General features: G+C 41.0%; 1 protein-coding gene across 1 annotated transcript in view; it reads left to right on the top strand.

Moving 5' to 3' along the window:
* Positions 1-26,442, top strand: part of CASTOR2 (cytosolic arginine sensor for mTORC1 subunit 2) — a gene marked incomplete at its 5' end in the record, with an annotated part of 62,515 nt that extends 36,073 nt beyond the window's left edge. The window contains 7 exons of the mRNA XM_015823198.1: positions 12,977-13,170; positions 15,154-15,286; positions 16,180-16,303; positions 18,117-18,227; positions 18,996-19,078; positions 23,568-23,662; positions 26,375-26,442. Coding sequence (XP_015678684.1) covers positions 12,977-13,170; positions 15,154-15,286; positions 16,180-16,303; positions 18,117-18,227; positions 18,996-19,078; positions 23,568-23,662; positions 26,375-26,440 — 806 coding nt within the window. The remainder of the gene's footprint in view (positions 1-12,976; positions 13,171-15,153; positions 15,287-16,179; positions 16,304-18,116; positions 18,228-18,995; positions 19,079-23,567; positions 23,663-26,374) is intronic.
* Positions 26,443-26,844: the final 402 nt, after the last annotated feature.

The following is a 26,844-nucleotide window of genomic DNA, read 5'->3' as shown; positions in this document are numbered from 1 at the left end:
AAGTGGGTGAAAGCGACCATCATCTCTATCGCCGGGCCCAGATCCTACGAAGTTCGCGTGGAGGACAACCGGGTTTGGCGGCGCCACCTTGATCAACTGAGGGGCCGAATCGGGGTCGCTGGGTTACGCCAAGAAAGCGTGGCCGACAACACGGGTGGGGCCAGAGACAATGGCGGGGACGAGTATTGGCCATTGGTTCCACCCGTCAGTCAACCACCTCGAGAAGCGAGACCCATTGCAGCGGCCCAAGGACAACCACGCAGAGGGAAGAGTACCGAGGCAAGAGCTGAACCGAGTCACGCAGTTCCCCGCCGATCAACGCGAGGGCATCGGCCTCCCACATATCTGAAGGACTATGTAACCACTATTCATCAAGGACGATAGCAAGAACTTTGAGGGGAGAGGGGTGTTGTGTTCTTTTGTATTCCCCCCCCTTAATCCCCTATGCGCATCCTGATCACCCATTAAGGGTGATTGCTCTTCTCCATCTGCATACAGTTTCATGCCCGTTGCTGGTTGGCTAACTAGCAACGGGGTCTTACCAGCCAATGGAATTGTGTGATTACCAGCCAGGGGAATCCCATAAAAGAGGGCTCCCCTGGCCCAGATGCCAGTCCGGATTTACTTTATGCCTTGCCAATAAACCAAGAGCTGACTGTCACTCGACTCGTGTCTTACTGCCTGCGCGATCTAACACTGGTTTGGACAAAACTCAGCAGCACTTTTTCATGTGGTTGCTAATAAAAACAGGATCTCCAACATGATCGCCAACGTCTGATAACGGATATGGCACAAGAAGAAGAAGAAGAAAGAAAGGACTTCTTCCCATAGGCCTAATTCATCTGTTGAATTGTGGGGTCCTTGCTGCTTTCTGAGTTTGATGGTTTTTTTGCAGACGTTTTATCACCAAACTGTGGCGTTACCTAGTTTGGTAATGAAATGTCTCCAAGAAAACCACCAAACTCAAGAGACCAGGAAGGACCCCTCATTTGAACTTTGAGCAGCAAATATTCTCTTCTATTGGCAATTTGTTGAATTCTTGAATTCTGTTGAATCACCTGTCTGAGATGGTATAGGTCAGGCATGTCAAACTTGGAACGTCACATGACGTCGTGCGACGTATCGGGACTTTTTTGCCATTGGGGTGGGCACAGTTTCGGCATGACGCATCTATCCCATGGGCTGGCAGTTTGACATGCCTGGTATAGGTCCTCCTGCTTGAGCAAGGGGCTGGACTAGAAGACGTCCAAGGTCCCTTCCAGCTCTATTTAATTCTATTCTATTCTTTAGCTGTAGATGTGGTAGTGGTTGAATGGCTTTAAAAGAGAATTGCATACATTCACCAATGGGAGGTCTATTGAGAACTTGTTTCCAAGCTTGTCAGCGTGCTTGCAAATTCCAGTTGAGGGAGAATAACAATGGGAGAAGGTTATGTCCTTCTCACTCTGTTTATAGTTGTGAAAGTTGAACCTTAAATAAGCAAGACAGGAAGAAAATCAACCCATTTGAGCTCTGGTGCAGGAAGAGGCTTCTGCGTATTCCTTGGACAGCAAAGGTGACTAACAATAAATACTGAAGCGTATAACACCAGACATGTCATTGGAAGGCAAAATCACAAAACTGTGTCTCACTTATTTTGGCCATGTCGTGCAGGGGAATTCACTGGAAGAAGCAATTATGCTTGGAGGAGTTAACAATAAAAGGAAATCAGGATGCCAAAGAGCACAATGGCTGGACACCATCAAAACTGACACCAGCCAAAGCATAGAACAACTCAAAGAAGTAATGCAAGATCAGAAGAAAACTGACTCATAGAATTGCTAAGAGAATTGCCATCATCGTCATCATCATCATCCTGTTTGTGTGCACTCCAAATATATCTAGTTGGCTATTTAGAGAAAGGATGTGTTGGACCAAGATGTGGGTTTTGGATTTTTTATCTTCTTAAAAATATGCAAGATTGAACCTGATAACTAATATATTAGAGTTTGCTTCTTTTTGATCCATTGGCCTCCAGGATTATATCTTCCAATGCCCCTGTTAAGGAATCAGGAAGGTCAGTATGATCATACAAAAAAAGCCACAATAAAAATGTTAGCCTTTTGGCTCCCAAAGAGACCTGAAACAATCGAACACAGCAATATTTCAGATGCTGGTTGTTCCTTTATAATCTCCAGCTGGCGAGCTCTTTATTCCAATACTGCTGACATATGTTGCTTATCCCCCGAGATAAAACAGAGGCATGGTACAAAGGTCCTAATTTTAACTTTAGGCTCTGCTGCTTTCCTCCTGACACATCCACACTTGGCACTTTTCACAACCAAACAGTTGGTGCCAAAGCACAACTGTGTAGGCAGACACTGTTTATTGCATTCAGATTGAGGCACTGAAGCTGCGTCACTTTTTGGTTTGTCTTGGCAGACAATTTGGATTATGTTGCAAGGATGTAGGCCATCAGCTACAAGTCTCAGATGTGAGGACAATCTGGCTGCAACATCTGTCACCCCATTGATTATCAGAGTTGATTCAGTTGATCTGGCTGTCTAGGCAGGTGTCTCCTTCCTCCCTCCCCACTCCATGTGTGACTTTTCTGTAGCTGTATTTTCACTAGAAGAGAACAACCATCCCGGATAAGAGTTTACTATTTTTCAGTCAAGTGTATATATAGCTACAAGAATTCTCCCGCCTTATGGCAAAGTGAATTGGGCAGGCATTGAACCTATGCATGTTTTTAGTTTTGGTAATTTTGAAGTCAACTTAGCTATTTTTATAGAAAAGTAGGGCATCGTTAAAGGCAAGACCATAAAGAACATACTGTGTCATCTTCTCATTTTTAGGACACAGAGATCCTAAATTTTTAATCTATTTTACAGAATAGATAAAAAATTCAGACCGTGCACCCATTTCTTAAAATCAAGAGACTAAGGATTGTTGCAGTTGGATAAAATGTATGCTCTTGCCATGCCCCAGATTTGATAGAACCAACATTCTTCATAAGATGACAAATTCATGTTTTAAAGAATATAGTTCAACAATACATGGAGATTGTTACTATAGTACAGTGATGGCGAACCTTTTAGAGACCGAGTGCCCAAAAACTGGCCCCACCCCTGCCCCACCCCCTGCTCCACCCTCGCTCTGCCCCACCCTGTCTGCCCGCAGGGCCACTCACCACCTCCAGGGCCCGCCGCAGATCGCCCAGGCAGTTCAGCAGCACCATGGCGGCCACGCCCTCTGCCCACGCCCCGCAGCATCAACTGTGCGCGTTGGGGCATGAGGTTAGAGTCTTGTCTACACTGCCTGGCTGCCATGTTCTTGGCTGCGCTGCTCCATGTGGGCCATGCTCAGGGGCGACTCTCCTCCAGGGAGGCTGCTGGTGAGGAGGGGGTCGCGGGCAGAGGCAAGGCTGGGGCAACAGCATGTGTGCCCACAAAGAGGGCTCCGAGTGCCGCCTCTGGCACCCGTGTCATAGCCACCACTGCTATAGTATGTCTTCCCAAATGACCACTGACATAGGTTGTAATTTGAAACCGAAACAAAGCTAAAGCTGAACAAGACCAAATCATATGAGTTAAACTAAAGAACCTTCAATTTTCTTACAGTACAATATCTTTTGAGGTGCCCCCCTAATTTCCATCTTTGACTTAATGAGAGAGCCAATTTGGTATAATGTTTGGACCTTCTTGTGGCATAGGAGAAGCTTGGGGATCACCATCAATGAATTGGTGGAACCTGCTGGTCACTGAATGCTATATAAGATCATCTCCACATATTAGAAAATGTATCTTTGCTTATTCCATGACAAATGCAATGCCTTGCTAGAGTGCTTTAATTAGAGCAAGATTGCTGTTGAAACAGCTGCTATGAGCTAATACCCAATGCAATTCCTTACCCAATTCATACATAAATAAACCTGTTTGTTTGTTTAATCTATGTCTCAAGCTAGTCATAAGTTGAGGATAACCTGTAACATCTTCTCTAGTACTTAAATTAAAAACATATATCTTCTTCCCATATCTCATGCCTGATAGTCAAATTACAAAAAAACCCCACATCATTCATTCTAATCAGCAAAAATCTATTAAGAACTTAATATTATAAGTCACTCAGAATTACCCTGAGATATGATGGGCAGCCAATAAATTAATAAGCCAATAAATAAATAAACTACCAGAAATACTAGCATTTATATTTTGATCTTAATTAAAGAAGTTCAAATATATACTCAGCAAATTTGCCCTTTTCTCTAAGAAATAAAGCAAAAGATATCTCTCCTCACTTATAAACAAATCTGGAAAATTTGTATGAAGCTAAACATGGGTGATCCTTGTCTTCTCCTTAATCTGAGGAGGAATTTTGAGGAGCTGTTCCCTTCACCAGTTCCTATTTTGGTCACTGCAAAAAGCAGTGTTTCACTCAGTCCTCTATGCTCTTCCTGAAGCCCTGTCTTCACAGTTTTTCTAAATGACAACAGGGTCAGGACCATAAGGAGGAATGACCATCCATAGGTTCGCGACAGCAACAAAGAAGGCCTGACTTTGGGATCCTGCAAGGGGCCTTTGTTTTGCTGAAAAGATCTAGAACATGGTGACTCAGTTAGATCTTGCTGTCAAGGTTCCAGCTGAGGATCCCAGCGAAGTAAATACACAAGAGCCATTTAGATCTCTAATGCAAAACTTTATTGGGTACAGCATACTGGCACTAACAAGTTGAAAACCAGCTCTGGCAATATGGTGAGGAAAGGATAATTAAAAGAGTAAAACTTTCCTTCCCCTCTCTGACAGTTCAGGTCACATGGTCCAGTTAATCCTCAGGCAGTTGTTATGAGAAGAACATCACAACATCTCTTCAGTGACCTTGGTTCCCATCCAGATAGAATCCTCCTGTGCATTCCAAACCTTCCCCTCCCCCCCTCGCAACTGTAGGCAAGCTAGAAGCAGCATGGCCGTCCTAACACAAGCAATCTTCATAGCTTGACACTTGCCAGTTGGACAGAGACAATTGGAGAGAGGCAGTCTAATAGATGAGAAGATTCTAAAGCTAATTCTAATCATAGATGAGAAGAAGAGGACAACCAGCAGCAAAGTGGATGGACTCAGAGTGACGATAGGTGTCCCATTGGAAAACCTGAAGGACCAGCTTAAGGACAGGCCATCCTGGAGAATATCTATCTATGGTTGCTAAGAGTCAAGAACAATTTGATGACACACAATGAATCAATTAAAAGTCTCCTAGGCCCCAAGCTCCTTCCTTCCCAACTATTGTTTCTTTCACTATTGTTCCTCTTTTGCCTTGATGAAAATAGAAGGTTGGATTTTCAATAACTCAGAAGAAGCCTAAAGCTGAAAGAATAGACTCCTAATTTAATTATTAAGAGTCTTTTCCCCCCCCTTCTTCTAAGAGAAAGAATCTTAAGGTACAAAATGTACCAGATGCTTGTGGCATTTATCAACTTTCCGTTATTATTAGAACTTAAAGTCTACCAATCAGAGTTTGATGGAAAAAGACCTCCACTTCTGCAGGAACCCCACCCCACCCATAGAGACTTGTAGGGTCTTCTAGAATCATGCAACCGTGATACTGTGTCAAAAGAACAATAATAGATTTTGTATCACTTCAAGGATGGTTGGGAAATCCAACAAGAGGGAAAATGTTGCTAGTGTGCAAACAGCTCTAGGATTAAGTAATCCTTTGCCCAGGAATTTGTTTTGAATTTCCCAATTGAATGGATTCTCCCACCCACAGAATTCCACTTCCTGTTCCTCCAAGTTGTTATTTCATCTCAGCAGTGCAGGTAGTCCTCAGTTAACAACTAATTGAGCCTGGGAACTCCATTGCTAAGCAAAGTGAAAAATGACCAAATTGTGCCAACTTACAATAGCAGTTCTGGAAGATCCATTGGTAGTCATTAAGTGCAACATCACTTGATTGCTATTTGCAACCTCCGGTTGGCTTTGCTTGTTGGAAGCTGGCAGTGATGGTCACAAACGGTAATCATATGACCATGGGACATTGGAACCATCATAATAATATGACAGTTGCCTTGTGCCCAAATCACACACACATGATTGTGAGGACGCTGTGACAGCTGCAAATTCAAGCACTGATCATAAATCTTCTTGTTCAGAGCCACCTTTGAGCAATTGCTGAACAAGTGGTCTCTACATGAGCACTACCTGTATATTTTAGGGTAGGAGAGAAATTCTTTTGCTGCTCGTGTTATTTAACAACCTTTCTAATTTCAAATAAATTATGTAAAGTTCAACCACTAGATCCCGATAGATAGCTTCTGTGCAGAAGAATGACATAGATGCCTTGCATTTTAAGTTTGTGCTTTTGAGGGGGAAAGGCAGAGAAAGAAAGGTTGCCAACGTAACATCTGTTTGCAATGCCTTTAACCAAACATCTCATTTCCCAGGATTATACTATAGCTACAGGGGGCAGTCACGTGGTTCCAAAAAAAAGACATAGCTGCTTTAAAGAATTGTAGGAGGGTTTGTTCATACCTGCATTCCAGAGCACCTTTTTGCTTTATCATTAGTGACCTTACATCTTGTATTATAAAAGACAGTCCTTTATTTCATAAATACATGCCAGTTGCCAAGCACTCAAATTTTGATCATGTGACCATGAGGATGCTGCAATGGTTGTAGTGTGAAAAATGGTCATAAGTCACTTTTTTCAATGCCGTTGTAACTTTGAACAGTCACTAAACAAATGACTAAGTTGAGCACTACCTGTCAGTGTATATGCACTCTTCTTTCCCCCCCCCAAAAAAATATGTTCATACTCTGTAATACCTGTTTCTATTACACTTCATAGCTGGCAACTTATGAAAATATATAAAAGTAGTCATGTTTCAAGGAAATTAGTCCACATATTTGGCTGTCAGGGCTGATTTAATCAAGTGACATATGTGTGTGGGTGAAGCAGCCCTTATTAAATGCTGCCACTGTTGTTTGCTTTAGTTCACATTCATGATATTCATAATAGGATTTATGTAACAACAAATAATAACCAAAAAGAAAAAAGAGGTTGTAATTAAAGTTTGTACAAAGCAGGTACACCATGTGTATAAAAAATAAGGTATTAAAAATGCTTATATTATTTATAAGATTCTTTTTTTTACAGCCTATGGCTTCAGTGCAACTCTATAAAATTCAGTATTTCTTTTTAGCAAAATAAGTAAGGTAATAGAACCAAAGTAGATGTCATGTATGCATTACCCAAATATATGGGGTACATTTCAAAATATTTTCTTAAAAATGAGCTTGCTGCATAATATTGTGTCTGACTAACCTGTTATTTCATTTATTCATTTTTAGATTATGTAGCCCCAAACTATTGCATTGCTTAGAAAGTGTTAAATTTTTCAGTGAACTCTTGAGAATTTAAACCCTGGAGTGGAACTAATGCTCCAAAGTTAAATATACTATAGAATATTATATGCTAAGTAAACAGTTTTACCTTTGTTGCTTGCATGTTTCTTGTCAGGCGTATAAAAGTTAATATGTTTGGATAGTAATTATTCAGGTTTGAAAACTAGAAAAACAGGCATATTTTGAAAGCAGGAAATAAGGATGGAGTGGATGGAATATGCAGTACTAATAATAAGGCACAAAGGGCAGTTAACTGCATAATGGAGCAGGATGGGCAAAGACCACATGGTAGAGCAAGGGGAACAGGATGGACAGGTAGTCCTTACTTAACGACAAGTCACTTAGTGAGTATTGGAAGTTATGATGATTCATACAACTTGACTTTGAAGTTCCACAATGCAATCAAATTTTGGGCACTTGACCACCAGCTCACATTTATGTCTGTTTGCAGCATCTTGTGGTCACATGACTGTGGTTTCCAGCGTTTACTTCCAATTTCTGATTATATGAGAATAAAACACATTTACTTAGTGACTGCTGTGTTCACTTAGTGAATGCTGCAAAAAAAGATGGTAAAATCAGTCACAGTCACATGACAACTTGTTTAATGACCACAACGACTTATGACCAATTCTGGGCTCAATTACAGTCATAGGTCAAGGATTACTTGCATTGTATGGAGCCTGGGGATGCATTAGGCAGAATCGTGGGAATAATCATGAATGCAGCGAAGGTGTGAGCTATAATAGATGCTATATCTGACTCATGTAGCAATACAAAAACTCTCCTTTGAGCCTACCTATTTTGCTCCAGCAGCCACCATGCACAGTAGCAGTTCCAAGGAGATAACTGCTAAGCGAATGGAAGTATAGTAATATCAAAAGAGATTGAGAAACACATTGGAAAAGAATTAGAAAAACTACCTGCAGCATTTTCTGCTAACACTGTTGGGTGGCCATTCATTCATGAGCCCATCAAGATTGTCTCATGGGTTCACGATCTGTTTCAGTTGTGCTTTGCAGGTAAATCTTTCTAAGACCTCTTCCGTTAGTGAAAAAGCCAAGAACTTCTTTTTGATTTTTTTCGGATAGGCAGAAAATGGCGTAAGGGGAATGGGGTAAGGGGAATGGTATATTAGTTTGGTTTGCCAGATGTTCAGACTGAATTTGGCATTTTTGTCCACTTATCGCATCCTTCCCAAGGACATGAGAGAGGCAAATATTGATGTTTGATGTTGTTAGAGGTATCGTCGTAGGTTGTAAGCTGTTCCCAGTAAAACTGCCTTTTGCAGTTGACTGATGGTGAATTTGTCAGTGTTGATGGTGTTCAAGTGGTGCTCAAATGTTAGTATAAATTTTATTTATTTAACCGAATAACAGGGCTGGAAGGGACCTTGGTGGTCTTCTAGTCCAACCATTCACTCAGCAGGAGAACCTATACCATTTCAGACAAGTGGATGTCCAGTCTCTTCTTAAAAACTTCCAGTGTTGGAGCATTCACAACTTCTGGAGGCAAGTCATTCCACTGATTAATTGTTCTCACTGTCAGAAAATTTCTCTTGTCAGTTGCTTTGGAGAATAGGTTGACCCCCTCTTCCTTGTGGCAGCCCTTCAGATATTGGAAGACTGCTATCATGTCATCCCTGGTCCTTCTTTTCATTAAACTAAACATGCTCAATTCCTGCAAGCGTTCTTTATATATTTAAATTGTATTTGCTTGCTTGCTTGTTCACTTGCTTGCTTTTTAAATTTATTAGCCGCCCATCTTGCCACAAAGAGACTCTGGGCATCTTACAACATTAAAAGTAATAAAACCATAAAAAAATAAATATTTCTAATAATAAAGATACACCTGATAATTAAATCTCCTCTATTGGTCCATCAACCTCTTCCAGCGTAATACTCCCCCTGTTGGGGCTCCAAGCCAAATGGCAGAGCCAGGTCTTCAGGCCCTTACAGAAGGTCAGGAGGTGGGTGCAAATCTCACCCAAAGGAGATAAGATGTTCCTTGGAGGTTAGGTGAGATCTGCACCCACCTCCTGATCTTCCATAAGGGCCCGAAGACTTGGCTCTGCCATTTGGCTTGAAGCCATGGTAGAGAAGGCTCTTCTCCTGGATCCCGCCAATGTAATTACTTAACTTTGTATGCCACTCAACTCTCAAGGACTCTTGGTGACTCACAACCATCAAACAAACAAATTACAATCAAATCAACCCAAGATCGATTGATTTATCAATGCTGATGGTGTTCAAGTGGTGCTCCAGTGTTATTAGTTTTATTTATTTATTTATTAAATTAAAAATGGAAAGCAGGAGTCCCTCTCTCCTTGCCAAGAGCATCCTGCTTGTTTACTTCCTTTTTAATAAATTCTTCTGCCTTCTGGAACCCCCCAATACAGTCATGCTAAGTTTTGGAATCCAGGGCACTGTTTGTACTCTGTATATTTCACAGTCTCTTGAATACAAAAATACACCCACACATTCAATTAGGTCATTCTCAGCTACGCTTAATCACTTTTTAAACTTTGCTTGTTTTACCGTAAACCTGAATCGTACTTTTCCACCCATCAGCCTGCCAAGAACAGTATCCAGAAATTGCAATTCAACCATTTTCTATTATTTTTGTCTTTTAATAATAGATGCCTTGTTGATGAGGTGCAGTCTGCTTAGGCAAACGAGAGGGTAGCAAGCTTCGGTTTCAGAAGTTTTGAAATCCAATTATGCCAACGTAACATATACATACGGAGGCAAATACATACTTATGCAAGTACCTCATACATTGTTTTGATTACCAAATAAAGATGCATTTATTTATTTATTATTTATTAAATTTGTTTGCTGCCCATCTCGCCACAAGGACTCTAAGTGGCTTACAACATTGCAGTATTGGTCTAAGAGAAAACTGAATATCATTTTGACTTTATGTTTTTAATGAAGGTGTTAGCTAATCAAATTCCATCTATCCGGGGAAGCTAATGCAGAATATGGTTTTCACCTTTGGACTTTTTTTTTTTAAAAAAAAGAAGCATTTTAATCATTATTTGGATGCAGGCTCTAAAGGGAAGTTGCTAATAATAAGGCTCAATCAGAGAAAATGCAACATTTAAATGTAATATATTTTCTTGGTAAATATTGACTCTTAATGCTTGAATCACTGTTTGGGAAATAGTTATGGAGCCCTTTTCTTACTCTGGGTGCGTGACTCAAACATGTGGGATCAATTCTGTTTTTACTACAATCCAGCAACCAAAAGTTAGAGGAAACACACACACCAACATATGTGCGTGCATGTAGACATATACAAGCCTGTTTGCTTCAGAACTTAATAAAAATCTGTCCTTCCATAAATAGAAAACTGTTTCCGTTTAACCTAAGCTGTTTTAATTTACCCTTGAAAACTTCCCAGAAGTTTCAGCTGTTACAAAAGCAGCATGACCAATCTTGGGTGCTCCAAGGACAATGCCTATAACACCTCTGCTGCGCAACTCACATTGGGGGCTGCTTTGCTTCTGGGTTCAATTCAAAGTATTGGTTATTATCTTTAAAGCCCTGTACGGTATAAGGCCAGGTTACCTATAGAACCATCTTCATCCCATTACATCAGTCAGGTAGGACGCTGACAGTTAAAGAATTCCAATGTTTATTTATTTATTAGATTTTTATCCTGCATTTATTATTTTTATAATAATACTCCTTCCTCCTCCTCCTCCTCCTCCTTTCTCCACAACAACAACATTGTGAGGTGGGTTGAGTTGAGATTGAGTGCCTGGCTCAAAGACACCCAGCAGGACTAGAACTCACAGTCTCCTGGCTTGTAGTCTGGTGCCTTAACCACTAGACCAAATTGGCTCTCAGTAGCATAAATAGCAATAAATAAATAAATAAATAACCAGCATAATACTAACCCTGGATGGAGCCATCAGGTCACATTTGGTCCCTTGGGAGCCCTAGGTCCCTTGACAGCAAAACTAGGTCTTGAGGGCTTTATGATCAAAAGGGATAGGGCCAATCTAATTTCAGGGGAAATAATGTTCCATAAGGCAGGTGCAACAGTGAGAAAGTGCATCTCCTGGAACCTCTCAGATATAAGTCTCTAGCCAATGGTACCCGTAGCATGCCTTCTCCGTGAGATCTGATGGGATTGGCTGATGCAACCAGGGAGAGATGGTCTTTCTATATGGGCTTTAAACAGTACATGGGTATAATAATGATATAGAGTAAATAGTAGGGGAGGTAACATAAAGTTTTGATGGGATTTGTGGGCAGATGGTCATTCTAAAAGGCATATTAAACCTACAAAGAAGTTCCTGTTTTTGGACCTTGGATTTTTTTAAAATCATTTTAAATCCATATCCATCCAAATAGAGAACAATATAGTAGTGTTCCATTAGTTAAAATCAGCTCTGTAACTGGACAGTTCTGCCAACTTGCAAAAAATTGGATTACATAAAAGATTAAGTATACTGTGGATTATGGTCGTCATTATCAGAACCAGGAAGCTGCATCTCTATATTGCTTGTCATAGTGCTGGATTAGACAGACCTTCATCCTGATCCTATCTTAGTGCTCTTCCTATGCCTTTAGGATACATTAGTCATGATTCCCACTATGATTGTGTATGTAAAGAGACTGATGCAGATCTTCCTCATAGTTTGATATAGGTATTGTGCTTTGGCCTCTGAAAGGTCTCATGATAAGTTGCATTTGTGTAGTCTTGGTTGTTTGCATTGCATAAATATTCCTTGAATGCTCAAATATAAGACACTTATTCTTGTGGGACCAAGGAGGCACTCACACCTGAGCAGTAGTTTAATTTTAAAATATTTGGGAATGTTTTTTGTTGATTATACTTCAGAACATCCTTACTGTTTTGTAGCTCAATTCATCCATGAGAGGTGGTGCTGGCTGTCACCTTGGCTGGCTTTGAAAAGAGTTTGGAACAATTCATGGAACTAGTAGGGATCAATAGCTCTTAACTTTGAGGGAAGTAGACTCTAGAAAGAATGCAGAGAAGAGCAACAAAGACGATTAGAGGACTGGAGGCTAAAACATATGAAGAACTGTTGCAGGAACTAGGTAAGTCTAGTCTAATGGAAAGAAAGACTAGGGGTGACATGATAGCAGTGTTCCAATATCTAAGGAGCTGTCTCAAAGGACAGGGAGTCAACTTACTCCCCAAAGAACCTGAGGGAAAAACAAGAAGTAAAGATGAAAACTTATCAAGGAGAGTTTCAACCTAGAAATTTCATGACAGTGAGAACAATTAACCAGTGGAACGGTTGTGGGTGCTCCCTCACTGGAGGTTTTTAAGAAGAGATTGGACAACCATTTATTTGAAATGGTATAGGATCTCCTGCTTGAGAAGGGGGTTGGACTAGACCTCCAGGGTTCCTTCCAACACTGTTACTCTGTTATTTTGACTGCCTCTGAAGGACATCTGCTGGGAGACTTGTGGGCTTCCTTGTTCAATTGGTTAGCCACTGTGAGAACAGACTGCTGACCAAGGTGGACGAAGAGGTCCAATCCAACAGGGCAGTGCTTATGTTCTTCTCCTTGAAAGTCAATAAATAAAATTGTTTTTCTGTGCTTCTATTTCAGAGCTCCCTTCATCAGAACACTTGAGCGTAGCAGATGCAACATGGCTGGCCCTCAACGTCGTCTCGGGAGGAGGTGGCTTCTCCGGCTCTCAGCCTATCGGTGTGACCAAAATTGCCAAATCAGTCATTGCTCCACTAGCCAATCAGAATATCTCAGTGTTTATGCTCTCCACCTATCAGACAGACTTTATTCTGGTAAGGAAAACTTGATGTGAAGAAATGCTGGGAGAAGCAGGCATATTCTTTCCACCAAGATCCTAATAAGAGTCTCCAAAAGTGCTTTTCAAAAGGCAACTGGGTTAAGAAAATTGCCTTTTGAAAAGCAATTTTGGGACATCCATGACCTGGATGATTGAGAATCTCCATAGACATCCTGATAAAGAGTTAAGTACACATTTGAAGGGATGAAGCTAAATTCTCATGCTATTTTCCCATTGATTTTTCCTTGGATCCATGATAAATTACTGTAATGTGCAAAGTAAGCTTTGCACATCTGTTTGCTTTCTTGAACTCAGCTGAGCCAAACCTCTGGGCTCAGAAAACCATAGTTTGCATTTTTCCCTAATTGTCAAGGATAGCAGTTTAACCAGAACCATCTGACCCCGTATACATTACGATCCACATTTTGAAATTGTTGGTTAAATGTTTAGAATTTTACATTGTTATTCTTCAGACCTTGCTCAACTTCTTTCAGTAAGCAGGGCAATGCATTATGTCTTTTGCAAATATGTAACAGGTCTGTAATGCCACCAGTCCATTTTTAGCACCTTTTAAAAATGTTCTCTAATAAAAAAGATGAAACACTGTCTGTGTTTCCAAGCCACAAATGACATTACGTTTACATCAGCCATGCAGAGCAAGGACCCAAAAGTGTTCAAGCATTGAATGCTGAGTGCTTTTTGAGTACAGGCAGTCCTCGCTTATTAACCACAGTTGGGACCAACAACTTGGTCATTTAAGTGAAGTGTGGTTGCTAAGTGAAACCGTGATTGTACTTACAATCTCATTTCAGCTTTCCTTTGCTTTAGAGACCTGTGAAAGTCCTAAATATGAGGATTGGGTGCAAAGTTGCTTTTTCATCATTACCATTACCACGAACAGTCACTGTATGAGGCAGTCACTAAATGAGGACTATTTGTAGAAGAATGGAATAAACCACTTGGTGGAGATAAAATATCTGTTGTGGGTTAAAAACAGGGGATTGGAAATGGAAAAGTAGGAAGAAATAATCCTGTCCATCAGCATTTGTATTACAATATTTTGTGGCATGTTATGATCATATATATATTCAACAAACCTTACTTAACAATCAATATTCGTTGACCTATTGCAAAATTGGAACAGCAGGTTTAAGGAGTTTCCAACAATACAGAAAAGGTTTGGTTGCTAAGTAATTGTGAATAAGGAACATGAAGTGCTTTAGAGAAAGGCCTACTTAATTGTCATTTGTGAAGTTCAGAGTTCTGAATTCTTACTTCAGTTCAGAATAGTTCATAAATAGTTTAGAAATCTTACCTGGTCAGTCAAACATTTCAAGAGACCCAAAGAAGACTGCATGGATGCATTTCTCATTCTTTGTCCAGTGTCTTAATCATTGCATCAAACTGACTCCCCACACATTATATTAGTGTATATTACGATGGATTTGAGTTGTGTGTGGTTCATTTGACTTATAATGCAGTTTGAACCAAGCCATCCCACTGAGGCAGGGGTAGTCAACCTTGGCTCTTTTATGACTCGTGGACTTCAACTCCCAGAATTCCTGAGCCAGCTAAGCTGGCTCAGGAATTCTGGGAATTGAAGTCCACGAGTCATAAAAGAGCCAAGGTTGACTACCCCTGCACTGAGGCATTGTTCAATATTTGTAATTATTCAGGCATAGCGTATTGTGTGAAGGCAGCAGCTGCATTTTTTTTTTAAACCAGGGCTAAGAGTTGAGCATCTTATGTCAAGCCATCCATGATGAAAAAGTTAGAATCAGGACAATAACCTGGTAACACAAACATGGCCACCATAACCCAGTCTGGTGATAGCTTTCACACACAAAAGTGCAAATGTTTGTGATCTATAAGAACTCCCAGCTCCTGTCCCAGATCAGTTGATTCCAGTGATGAAGAATTAAATTCCTGAAAGTTGACGAGGTGTTCATTCCCCTAAGGAATTCTTTTTTTCCCTCAGGTACGTGAGCGGGACCTGGCCTTTGTTATGCACACCCTGGCTTCTGAGTTCACCATCCTCAGGGTTGTGAATGGGGAGACTGTGGCAGCCGATAACCTTGGGATAACCAATGGATTTATGAAACCAAAACTGGGTAAAGAACTCCCTTGCCTTCTTCAGCTGTCCCACTTCAGGGCTAATGCTTCTTTTCTCATCCAGCCCATAAAAGCGGATTGCCTAAGGGGAGATAATATCTTTCAAATGCATTGATAAGTGCCTAAGAATCCTCGCTTTTCAACTCCTTCCCTCTCGGAAATTCTGTTTGTATCATTCCAACCTGGAGTATAGGTGTAGCCTGGAGGAACATATTTTTTCTCCATTCCTGTGCCACTTTTCAGCTACCTTTTAAGAGTTTCTTAGCACTCTTGCCTCCAAAGGAACACAGAATTAGTATTCCTATTTTGGAAGGGAGTCGTTTGTTTTCTTGTTTTGGGGGCATGTCAAAGAAATGGGTGGATATTGAATTCTGCAACTCATAAATGTTCCTCAACATTCTACTTTTTTTATTACTACTATCAGTACCAATGATGGGGAAAGGGTTGGTGTGCCTGTACAGGGTTTTTCAAGGACAGACTTGTTTTTCAGCTCATACACTCTGAAAAGCAGAGAAGGAGATTCACAGCAGTTATGGCTGTAAGTCGAGGACTACCTATAGTACCGTAGATCTATCTGACATATAGTCCTCAAGATGCTTTCCTTTGGCACATAGGATTGCAATCTCCGGCACTACAAGCAAGTTGCCATTGTGTGCAATCTGCCATTAGTCTGCAACTCGGGACATGAGGATGGTTGAATACCCTTAAGAAGTTGCATGTAGAAAACTAGCATGCCAAGTAAATGTTCGCTGTCATGTTAGTTTTCTCTCTGTAAAAATTTTTTTTGCATTATTGCACTTCTAATGGTGTTAGAAATGGGGAATCCAGACTGCAGTTTTATTTTTTTCATTATGAAGCCTTCAACCTCGCTGACTCTGTCCCTTTCTTCCAGTTCAAAGACCTGTCATCCACCCCCTTTCCAGTCCGAGTAACATGTTCTGTGTCACCAGCCTGGACCCTGATACCCTTCCCTCTGTTGCTACACTCCTTATGGATGTCATGTTTTACTCCAATGGGTATGTTCAGACTGGGGCATTTTCTTTCCTAAACTTGCTTATTTTAATCCCACTAAGAATATTTCTCATAGCAGTAGGATGAAGTTAGACCTTTCTTCAATAAATGTCTCCTCAAATTAAACCAGCCTTCCTTGGCCTTAGTGCCTCTAGAGCAGGGGTTTTCAAACCTGGCCCTTTTATGACTTGTGGACTTCAACTCCCAGAATTCCTCAGCCAGCATGGCTGGCTGAGGAATTCTGGGAATTGAAGTCCGCAAGTCATAAAAGGGCCAAGTTTTAAGATCCCTGCTCTAGATGTCTTGGACTACAGCTCCAGTCATCCCCAGCCAACAAGTGTTGTTATCCAATCCATTCAGAGGGAAAGCACAGCTGCATTTGGTTATTTTTCATATAAGGCTGCAGTACACTAACCATGTAGTCTTACTGAGATTCTATCAGCCATCCCAAGTCAGGCACTTAGCAAAGAAAGACTTCTGAGACAACGGCTGCAAGAAGTATACTTTACTAAAGCAAACTGGTTACAGTGTAGTGAAGGTGGTTCTTAGTTTTCATACCCAAAGCATATGGTTAATTTTTCCCCTTTCTCCTCCTCCCTCTTTAGTTAGCTGTACTTGTCCAATTGCGTTCAAACCAATTGTTTTGTAAGAGTCCCTGGGTCGGTGGGCAAAGATGGGTGCTGCATTCCACAAGATGACCTTGGAACTGCCACTCATGGGACAGCATGATGCATACTTTCGTTTCCCCAGAAACGCGCCCCCCCTTCCCCCGCCCCGCAGCCCCCCCCCCCCCATTGCTCATGGCAGACATTGGCAGGTAGCAAAGTGTAGCAGGCGCAACATGGCAGTTCTGACAAATTCTAGCAAGCGATTTGGCATATTTCATTTTTCTTCAACTCCAAGGGGACATGTCCCAAAGGTGCTTTTTTCCAAAAGGCAACTGGATTTTCTTGTTTTTTTTTTCCTTTGAAAACATTTTGCTTCTCATCCACGAAGCTTCTTCAATCCTAACTTACTGGTGGGGAATGGAAGACTTTATATTCTTCGCAGTCATCTGGTCGTTAGCACTCTGAGGGTTGGCCATTAGCTTTTTGAGAGTCTTTGAGGCCATTTGGGGGATTATCTGTATCCTTGGGGTCACCTGAATCAGAGTATAAATGGGTGTGGAACCCTTTTGGCACTGCTGAACACTTCCATTCCCCACCAGTCATTTAGCTTCTTGGATGAGAAGTAAAACTTTCAAAGGTTTTCAGCATCAACTTTCAAACAAGAAACAACCATAACCAGGATGATTGAGAATCTCCATAGACACCAAGGGAATATGGTCCAGAAAACAGGTTCTCAGACTTCTTAATCCTGGGATATACTTGAAAAGGCTAAAAACCTTTTAATGGCCTTCACTAGGAAGAAGGCCGGAGCATCACATAATTATTACTGAAAGAGTGCCCTCATCTAATTTTGTGAAGGCAGTGTTTAAGTTTAAATTCAAGTAAAGAATAATTTATTTTTTATTATTGAAAATATCACATCTTCTGCTCTTAACTGCTATTTAGGAACAAAATAGGTTTCATGACCCTTCTAGGCAATGTTGAAATCCTCTGGCAGCTGTAGATTGACAATTTGAGAAATGATGTTTAGAAAAACCCCTCTCAGCTTTCTAGGACTCTGAGAAAAAAACTCATAAATCCAGTATGAATACATCTCCAAACCGTGATAACAAGGAACAGTAATTTGATAGCCTCAGTTCACATCCAGTAGACTTTGCGTAAGTTGAATGGACCCTAACTATGCTTATCTTTGGCTCTTTCTTTACTCCAGAGTAAAAGATTTAGTGGCAAGCAATGAAGATTCTGAACACATTCGTTTTTTCTCATTTTCTCTCATTGAGGGATACATTTCTTTGGTGATGGATGTACAGACGCAGAAAAGGTAAGAATTGGAACAAATCTGAAATACTGGTCAAAGTTTTGGATGTCTCAAAGTTATGTGCATTGTCAAGAAGGGATTGAAAAGATTCCCAGAATAATTAAGGGTTTCTTGTTCCAACCTCAGATATGTAACCATTAACCATTTTTTACAGGAATATTTTTGGATGCCTCCATAACTCTCTTGGTCTTTTAAAATATTTTTTATTTTAAAAATCAGATAGAAAGATGCATGCTGCACAGTCAATATGCCAGTCTTTAGAATCACGCTTATCTTCAAGAATGTGTTTAGGTTTCCCTAGAGTGGGATATATGTTGATCTATAACCGTAATAAATATTTGATTGATTGGAGTGAAATAAAGAGTATTCTAAGGAACTCCTCCACCTTCTGAAAAACAGATGTTTCATAACTAGCCATGCCCACCGACCACCATTTTATAAAAAGACAAGTTCCTCCAGGTAGCCATTTCCTGAGATGGGCTCAAAATTCTAGTTATACTCCCAGGCTCTCTTCATGGACTAAACCAAACCATCCTTTGAAAAATAGGATGATAGATAGACAGACAGACAGACAGACAGACAGACAGACAGACAGACAGACAGACAGACAGACAGACAGACAGATAGATGATGGATGGATAGATATGTGTGCAGACACCATTGAATTATTGAGTCAGAACTGATTGTCAGAATTGATTGTATTTCTTTATATATATTGTTTTGACACTTCTGTCTTTTTCTGCTATTTTCTCTGTCTCTTTCTCTGTTTAGATTTCCTAATAATCTGTTGTTTACAAGCGCATCAGGAGAACTCTGGAAGATGGTTCGCATTGGAGGGCAACCTCTTGGCTTTGGTATGTTACATCATACTGGTTGGCTGTTTGCCCTCTGCCTTTCTCTGTTGTACCATCAGGATCAGGACAAACCCCTCTGCTCCTTTTGGGGTTGTTGTGTTGTTGTTTTTAAAAAAAACTAATATTGTTGAAACACACTCAATAATGTCAAAAAGTGCATCACTGGGAAGATAATCTGAAAGATGCCATTGTTGCTAAATGCTCCTCCAAGCTGATGTTAAGGAATCATTATTCTGAAAGTATTACAGGTAGTCCTTGTTTAATGGCAGTAATTGGGACCATGGCTAAGCGACGCAGTCATAAAGTGACGGGCAGGCAAAAATCGGTGGGACCAGGAGTGATTTCCAATTTCTTGCCGGCTTCCCCATTAATTTTCTTTGAAGGAAGCTGGCAGGGAGCATTAGAAATGATGAACTTTGCAAATTTCAATCCCACCTGAGTCATGGCTCCTGCATTTTGGATGCATTCTGTAAGTGAGCACATCTGAGATAAGCTGATTCAAAATGGTTGCCCTGTGATGCTCCATTTCGCTTAGTTCAGGGGTAGGCAACCTTGGCTCTTTTATGACTCGTGGACTTCAACTCCCAGAATTCCTGAGCCAGCCATGCTGGCTCAGGAATTCTGGGAGTTGAAGTCCACGAGTCATAAAAGAGCCAAGGTTGCCTACCCCTGGCTTAGTTGAAGGCTACAAACAAACAGACACGGGTTTTAATGGTTTTGATGTCATCATCAAGCCCTCCCCTTCTTTGCAAGTTCTTTTTTCATCATATTTCCAAATACATCTGTGGTAACTTGAGAAGGCAAAACTTGGGAAAAGTATAACACTGCACAGTCACTTGGTTAATTGGATCCCTCAGTTAAACATTAACTTTATTAAATCATTTTAAAAGTTGCAACCCATCTAATGTCATTCAGAGAGATGGACGTTTTCTTAGGCTCAGAATCTGACTTTCCCTCCAACCCACACAACTCTCTCTCCCCTTAATTCCCACCTCCCCAAAAATATAAATGGGGGGGAGGTACTCTGTGTTAATGTGTTTTGATTGGCAGTTCTGTTACCAAATGATTGCAAACGATAAGAAAGTAGCTGTTCCAAGGTGACTCAGAAAAGCTTCATGGCCAAATGGTGATTGAATCCAGATCTCTTTCAGATTTGAGCATTGTCTATATTAGGATTAAATAACCCTTTTCCAGGCCAAGAGCCACACTGATCTTTGAATAGTGTGCTAGAGAGGCTTACAGGACATTTAAATTTGATTTAGTGCCTACTCAGTTGAATACAGTGATTACATAGAGTGAATAGCATTGCTCCTTATATGTTTCATAAGTGTCATCTCAAGTCATAATTAAAAATTACAATCTGGTGGCAACTTCTAAAAGAGCTTTTGGGGAAGGGAAGGGCTATGATTTCAAGTTAATAATAATAATAATAGTAAAGTTGGAAGGGACCGTGAAGGTCATCTAGTCCAACCCCCTGCTCAGGCAGGAAACCCTATACCATTTCAGACAAATGGCTGTCCAGTCTCTTCTTAAAAACTTCCAGTGTTGGAGCATTCATCGCTTCTGGAGGCAGGTTGTTCCACTGGTTAATTGTTCTCACTGTCAGGAAGTTTCTCCTTAGTTCTAGGTTGCTTCTCTCCTTGATTAGTTTCCACCCGTTGCTTCTTGTCCTGCCTTCAGGCACTTTGGAGAATAGCTTGACTCCCTCTTCTTTGTGGCAGCCCCTGAGATATTGGAACACTACTATCATGTCCCCCCTTGTCCTTCTCTTCGTTAAACTAGACATACCCAATTCCAGCAGCCTTTCCTTATATGCTTTGGCCTCCAGTCCCCTAATCATCTTTGTTGCTCTTCTCTGTACTCTTTCTAGAGTCTCAGCATTTTTTTTACATCGCGGTGACCAAAACTGGATGCAGTATTCCAAGTGTGGCCTTACCAAAGCATTGTAAAGTGGTATTAATACTTTAAGATATGTGATAATACAGTTCCATATGCTGAGGATGTCTGAATAAACACACTGAATCATAGTTCAGTGCCTGCTGCTTGAGGCAGTCACCTCATTCTGTCTAATGATAGGGCTGACCCTGATAGCTGCCTGCCTCCCTATTATCTAAAGTTTTATTCGGTATCTCAACTTTCTCTGTTACTCTGCCTCCCAGGAATTTTAACTGTATTGCATTAAATCCCACATGAGTAAGTCTGCAGGCTTCCCCTTTTCTCTCTGTGCTTCCTTACCTTCTCCTTGCAATAAAGATTATGTACTTTGTAGTCTGCATGGCTGTTTATGGCTTGTTTAACCGCTCTCCCCTGCCTTCACAAATGCTTTGAGGCCAAGGAAATGCCAGAGAAGAGGGACAGTAAGTGACAGCAGGGAATGGATGACCTTCTGGAAACATCCCTTTTTCAGAGACAGAAAGAAAAAGAAGGCAGATTTGGCCCATTAGTTTTATATGACAGTGACCGTTCATTCTTCTTGCAAGCCAGCTTGCAGATCAGTTACAGGAAAGTAAGATTTCTAGGGGCAGCGATATTGTCACTGCTACAATCTCTGCAGTCTCTTCTAATATGCCAGGGTGCCTTTCTTTTGATGGGGCTGGAAAGGGAGGAAAGTCTCATAAATCTGAGACTTCCTTCAGCAGAGGAGAGAAGAAGGCTTCTGTGAGAGTGCCAAAGTAAATTGACCATCATTGCATTGATAATGAGGCTTTCAATTTTTTACTATTGCTTGTGACCGTTTTCTCTGTAGAGCAGTGTTTCTCAACCTTGACCATTTTAAGGCATGTGGACTTCAACTCCCAGAATTCCACAGCCAGCATTGCTGGCTGTGGAATTCTGGGAGTTGAAGTCCACATGCCTTAAAATGGTCAAGGTTGAGAAACACTGCTGTAGAGAAAGTCAGCAAAATAATCCAGCTGCTCTTAGATGCTCTGAATACTGAGAACCTTGGGGAAAACTGGAGACGAAAATAGCCTATATCCGTTAACGGAGCCACATCCATGCTTCATTTTCAGCCCAGAATTTAAAGCAATTTGGACTGCAGTTCCCATAATCCTTGCCCACTGAGAGACAGGTTGGTAAAAGATCTGGGCCAGAACATCAGGAGCGCTCCTCACTGAGGCACGTAACACAGAAGGATTGGCTTTCCTTTGTTGCAAAATCAGCAAACAAACAAGTTCTGAAGATTTAAATCTTAATTCTCACTCTAAAAATAGTGCCAGAAGAACTATGCACCCTCCTCCCCCAGCTAAATCACCTTACAATATATCTGTGTCCACACGATAAGTAAACTAAATATCTCTCGGAATGTATTATTCACATCTTATCCTTATTGCCTTGAAGGGCTGTAGTTTCTAAAGAACAGGCAGGGAAGAACAGCTCTTTCTGTCTCCTGCTACAGAGATGATTTTAGCAGCCACTTCCTAGTGCAGTGGTTCTCAACCTGTGGGTCGGGACCCCATTTGGGGTCGATTGACCATTTCATGGGGGTCGCCAAGCAAGGCTGTCCGCCATTTTTTTTGTCCGCCATTTTTTTCCCCCTTTTCCGGCGGGTGCCTTACCTCCCTTGAGCTGGGCCAGCTGGTGGTCGGCCTGCTCCGTCTTTGCCGCTTGCCAGCTACGCCTCGGCCGGCGCAGGGGGCGGAACCACGCATGCGCGGCACTCCCTGGCAGGGAAAGTCCTTGACTTACGACCGGTTGGGTAGTCCTTGACTTACGACCGGTTTAGTCCTCGACTTACGACCGGTTTAGTCCTCAACTTACAACCGGTTTAGTCCTCGACTTATGACCGGTTGGGGTTGCGGCATTAAAAAGGTTGAGAACCACTGTCCTAGTGTCTTCCGTCATTTCATTTTTATGAATCAGGCAAACTGCAACTGTCCCGCCATTTTATTTTTCCAGCAGGTTCCAGAGGGACTAAAAAGAATTTCTACCATAGGCAAAAGGCAACTGTCCATTCTGCCATTAAAATAATAATAATGGTCTTGTAGAAATCATAAAAACATGCCACTATTTATATCTTTTTATTTATGTTTAGAACAAGTGAAAATGTGGTCTGGTATCCCATTCAGATTGAAACAAAAGCATGCTTCTGCTTTAACAGTTAATTTACAATTTACCAACAATGCAGCACCTACGAGTGGCCTTTTGTGAAGCTCTAAAGTTGATTTTGGGTGGGGGAAAGTATGGATCCACTCCAGCGAGATTTCACTAGTTTTGCCTGGCAGATATAGATATGTCTGCTATAGACTCTATGAGCTTTGAAATTTCACAAGGTCTTGGAGACAGGGGAGAGTTGCTGAAATCTCTGTTGCAACGATGCTTAAAGGGGTTTCTGGTTCATAAACTAAGCAGAGGGTTCTGAATAATGTGAATAGGCCACTCTATGCGGAGTGTTGCTATAAATTAATTTGGATGTTATTGGGGCTCGGACAACTACAGCCAGCTCTCTTTTTGGCATTGTGAATTTTAATGAGCTTTTTCCTCTCCCCAGATGAGTGTGGAATCGTGGCTCAGATCTCCGAGCCTTTAGCTGCCGCAGACATCCCTGCCTATTACATCAGTACTTTTAAGTTTGATCATGCACTGGTGAGTTGATTTGAGATGAATAATGTCTATGCTACTCCCACTCTGCCTTTCTCATATGTTGCGTATCTCCAGACAGTGTTAGCCAACACCTCAAAAGAGCCCCGACTTGGAGAAAGTTTATTTGCATGACCAGTAAGCAGCTGTCCATAGATTCAAAAGTAATTTTACCTGGAGAGGTTGGAAACATATTTTTCCCAGCTAAGCCTCAGGCTTAATCTTTCTTATAAAAAGAACAAGATTCTGAAGGACATTGTGTTGCTTATTTGTATGGGGCTCATGGAGGAAAGCTACCTTAACAAAATTCCCTCCTGCCTTTGGCTCAAGGTTTGAAACCTTTCAAATTGCCCTTGTCGGTAGGGATGACTTTCCATTTTGTATTGATTTGCCATTTTCTTTAAAAATGTAATGCCCTCCTCCCAAAAAAAAATAGAAAAGTTTGGATTTATTTTTTGAAAAGCATATGTGCTGGTTGTGGGAATTTTATTCCTGTTTCCTTATTAAAAAGCCAAGAATATCTGAAAAACCTGGGGGGGCTTTTTGTGAATACTGGTTTCTTCTCCAGCACCTCCTGGAATGACCCTCTATCACACTGTACACTTTAAAAAGGAAATATAAAATATCCCCCCCCCAGGGAAGAATCAACTGTAACCAAATTTTGCCCACCTCACATTCATGCAGAAAATATTTGAAGCATGCAAATTCACTTCCAACAAGTTTCAGTGCCAAAATCGACCATTCTTTACCGAATCATTACGGGGAGGTGTTGAGAATTACACAAATTCTCAACAGTTTTTCTCATCTATTTGACACCACACCTGGAGTATTTGACTTTTCAAGCCAGGCATTGTGTATTTCTGCCCTCACCAAACCCCCCCCCCTTCCAATTCTCATGGGGGTGTCCGTTATTTTTCCTATTAACAAGGCACTAAGCTCCTTTCCACCTGCTGACCTTTAACCCATTAAAAGCTTGAGCAGAAAAATCAAAATTGCTTCTCCTTCCCCCCCCCCCTTTGCTATTAGCATCGCCTTCTTTTTCCAGCTTGGAAGCCTTAGTGTGTATTTAAGAGCAGAAAGTCAACATGGTCTCAGATAGTGAAGGTCAAATGATTAGATTTGTTGGGTTTACTTTCCTTGAACATTAACCATATCAATGAGATAAGCCCATCCACTCCTGTCTCAAAACTAACACACTGACCTATTTCTCACTCATGTGATAACATCTGCAGCTGGCCCTACCTCTTCAGGTGAGGCTCTCACCTTACTAATGCTCATATACCTATAAATAAGCTCCAGGCAGAGAATTTGTCGAGTCAAGGGAGAAAGCTGAGGTAGTTAATTCTTGCCTCCATGCACACTTCATTTCTGCTAGTGCAACACCAAATCTTTATTTCAGAGTTGGTTTTGATCATTCTCCTTTGGCCTAATAAAAAGTAAGTTGTTTACATTCCAAAGGGAAGAAGAAAAAATTGTGAAATATTAATGAGAGAAGTATGAAACGGTTGCATTTACCTTATTTACAAGGGGTTGATTCATTGCATAATGCTGGTAGTCCTTGACTTGCGACCACAACTGAGCCCAGAATTTCTGTTGTTAAGTAAGACAGTTGTTAAAGTGAATTTTGCCCCATTTTGCGACCTTTCTTGCCAAAGTTGTTAAGTGAATCACTGCAGTTAAGTTGGTAAAAGAGTTGTGAAGTGAATCTGGCTTCCCCATTGACTTTGCTTGTCAGAAGGTTGCAAAATGTGGTCGTATGGCCCTAGGACACAGCAACTGTCATAAATATGAGTCAGTTGCCAAGCATCTGAATTTTGATCATGTGGCTATGGGAATCCTACAAGGATTGTAAGTGTGAAAATTGGTCATAAGTCACTTTTTTCAGTGCTGTTGTAACTTTGAATGGTCACTAAATGAACTGTTGTAAGTTGAGGACTGCCCGTAGCGCTTAACTTCCCACACTTCAGTGAAAATATAAGGTCAGAGATGAGCAGAGGCTGGGTCTAACAACAAAATTGGAGTTTCTTCATTGTCTTTTTCCTATGCAGACAATCTATTGACAGTCTAAAAATCAGTGTTTCTCAACCTTGGCAACTTTAAGGCATGTGGACTTCAACTCCCAGAATTTCCTAGCCACCGTAGCTGACTGGAGAATTCTGGGAGTTGAAGTCCACTCATCTTAAAGTGGCTAAGGCTGAGAAACATTGGTCTACAGCATAATAGAAAAATAAACCTAACACAACATAATCCAAAAGATGTGGACTAGAGCTATCATCCACACCAGTAGTCCCATTAGAATAGAGTGGCTTTCTCTGTTCTGCAAAATGCAAGCAAGAAGGTACCTCACATATGCAAAGTATTTTTATAACATGGGGCCAACATAGAGCTCCCACTGCTGGTGGGGATCTAGAACAGCAGAGCTTGAACACCCTGATAGGCTGAATCTGATCAGGAGAAAAAATCCTGCAAATTCTGCCCACAGACTGGAGTTCGATCTTGACAGGGGTAAAGGTTGACTCAGTCTTCCATCCTTCCGAGGTTGGTAAAATGAGGACCCAGATTGTTGGGGGCAATAGGCAAATAATGCTTGCATTGTAAACCACCTAGACAGTGCTGAAAAGCACTATGGGGTGGTATATAAGCCTAAATGCTATTGTTATCCAAAATGTCAGTTTACCCTCTTGAACCTTTTGGTTTGTTTTTTTTTTCTCCTCACAGGTTCCAGAAGAAAATATCAACGGTGTTATCAATGCACTCCAAGTCAGTCAACCTGAAAAATATTAATTTTTTTTTTTTTTAGAATGGGACCCACGTGTATTTTGAGACAAAGAATTCTTCTCAGTATTTCCTAGCAATGGGGTGGGTGATTCTTTCTTTTTTTTCTTTTTTACTCCAAAGAGAGCACGGGAGGAATATTGTCATGCCACGAAGAAGTGATGAAACAAAAGACTATTGCATAGGCAATTGACTCCCAGTAGCTTTTTACAAAATAGTAATAAAAAAAAAAATATCTTCAAGGCAGGGAGGAGATGAAGAAAGAATCTTTGGGATTAAAGCACTGTGAAGGTTTTTTTTGGCATTCAGCTCTGAAGCGAAATGCCACTATTATGCTGTTGTTTTTGTTTTTGTTTTTCCCCTTTGGTTGGTGTAGTTGGTATATGCTACAGTTGTAATCACATGGAAACTGC

This window comes from Protobothrops mucrosquamatus, unplaced genomic scaffold (assembly GCF_001527695.2).
Source record: "Protobothrops mucrosquamatus isolate PMUCROS unplaced genomic scaffold, P.Mucros_1.0 scaffold1796, whole genome shotgun sequence".
Classification (NCBI taxonomy): domain Eukaryota; kingdom Metazoa; phylum Chordata; class Lepidosauria; order Squamata; family Viperidae; genus Protobothrops; species Protobothrops mucrosquamatus.
The sequence above is the reverse complement of the archived record's forward strand: the minus strand, read 5'-3'. Positions and strand labels throughout refer to the sequence as shown.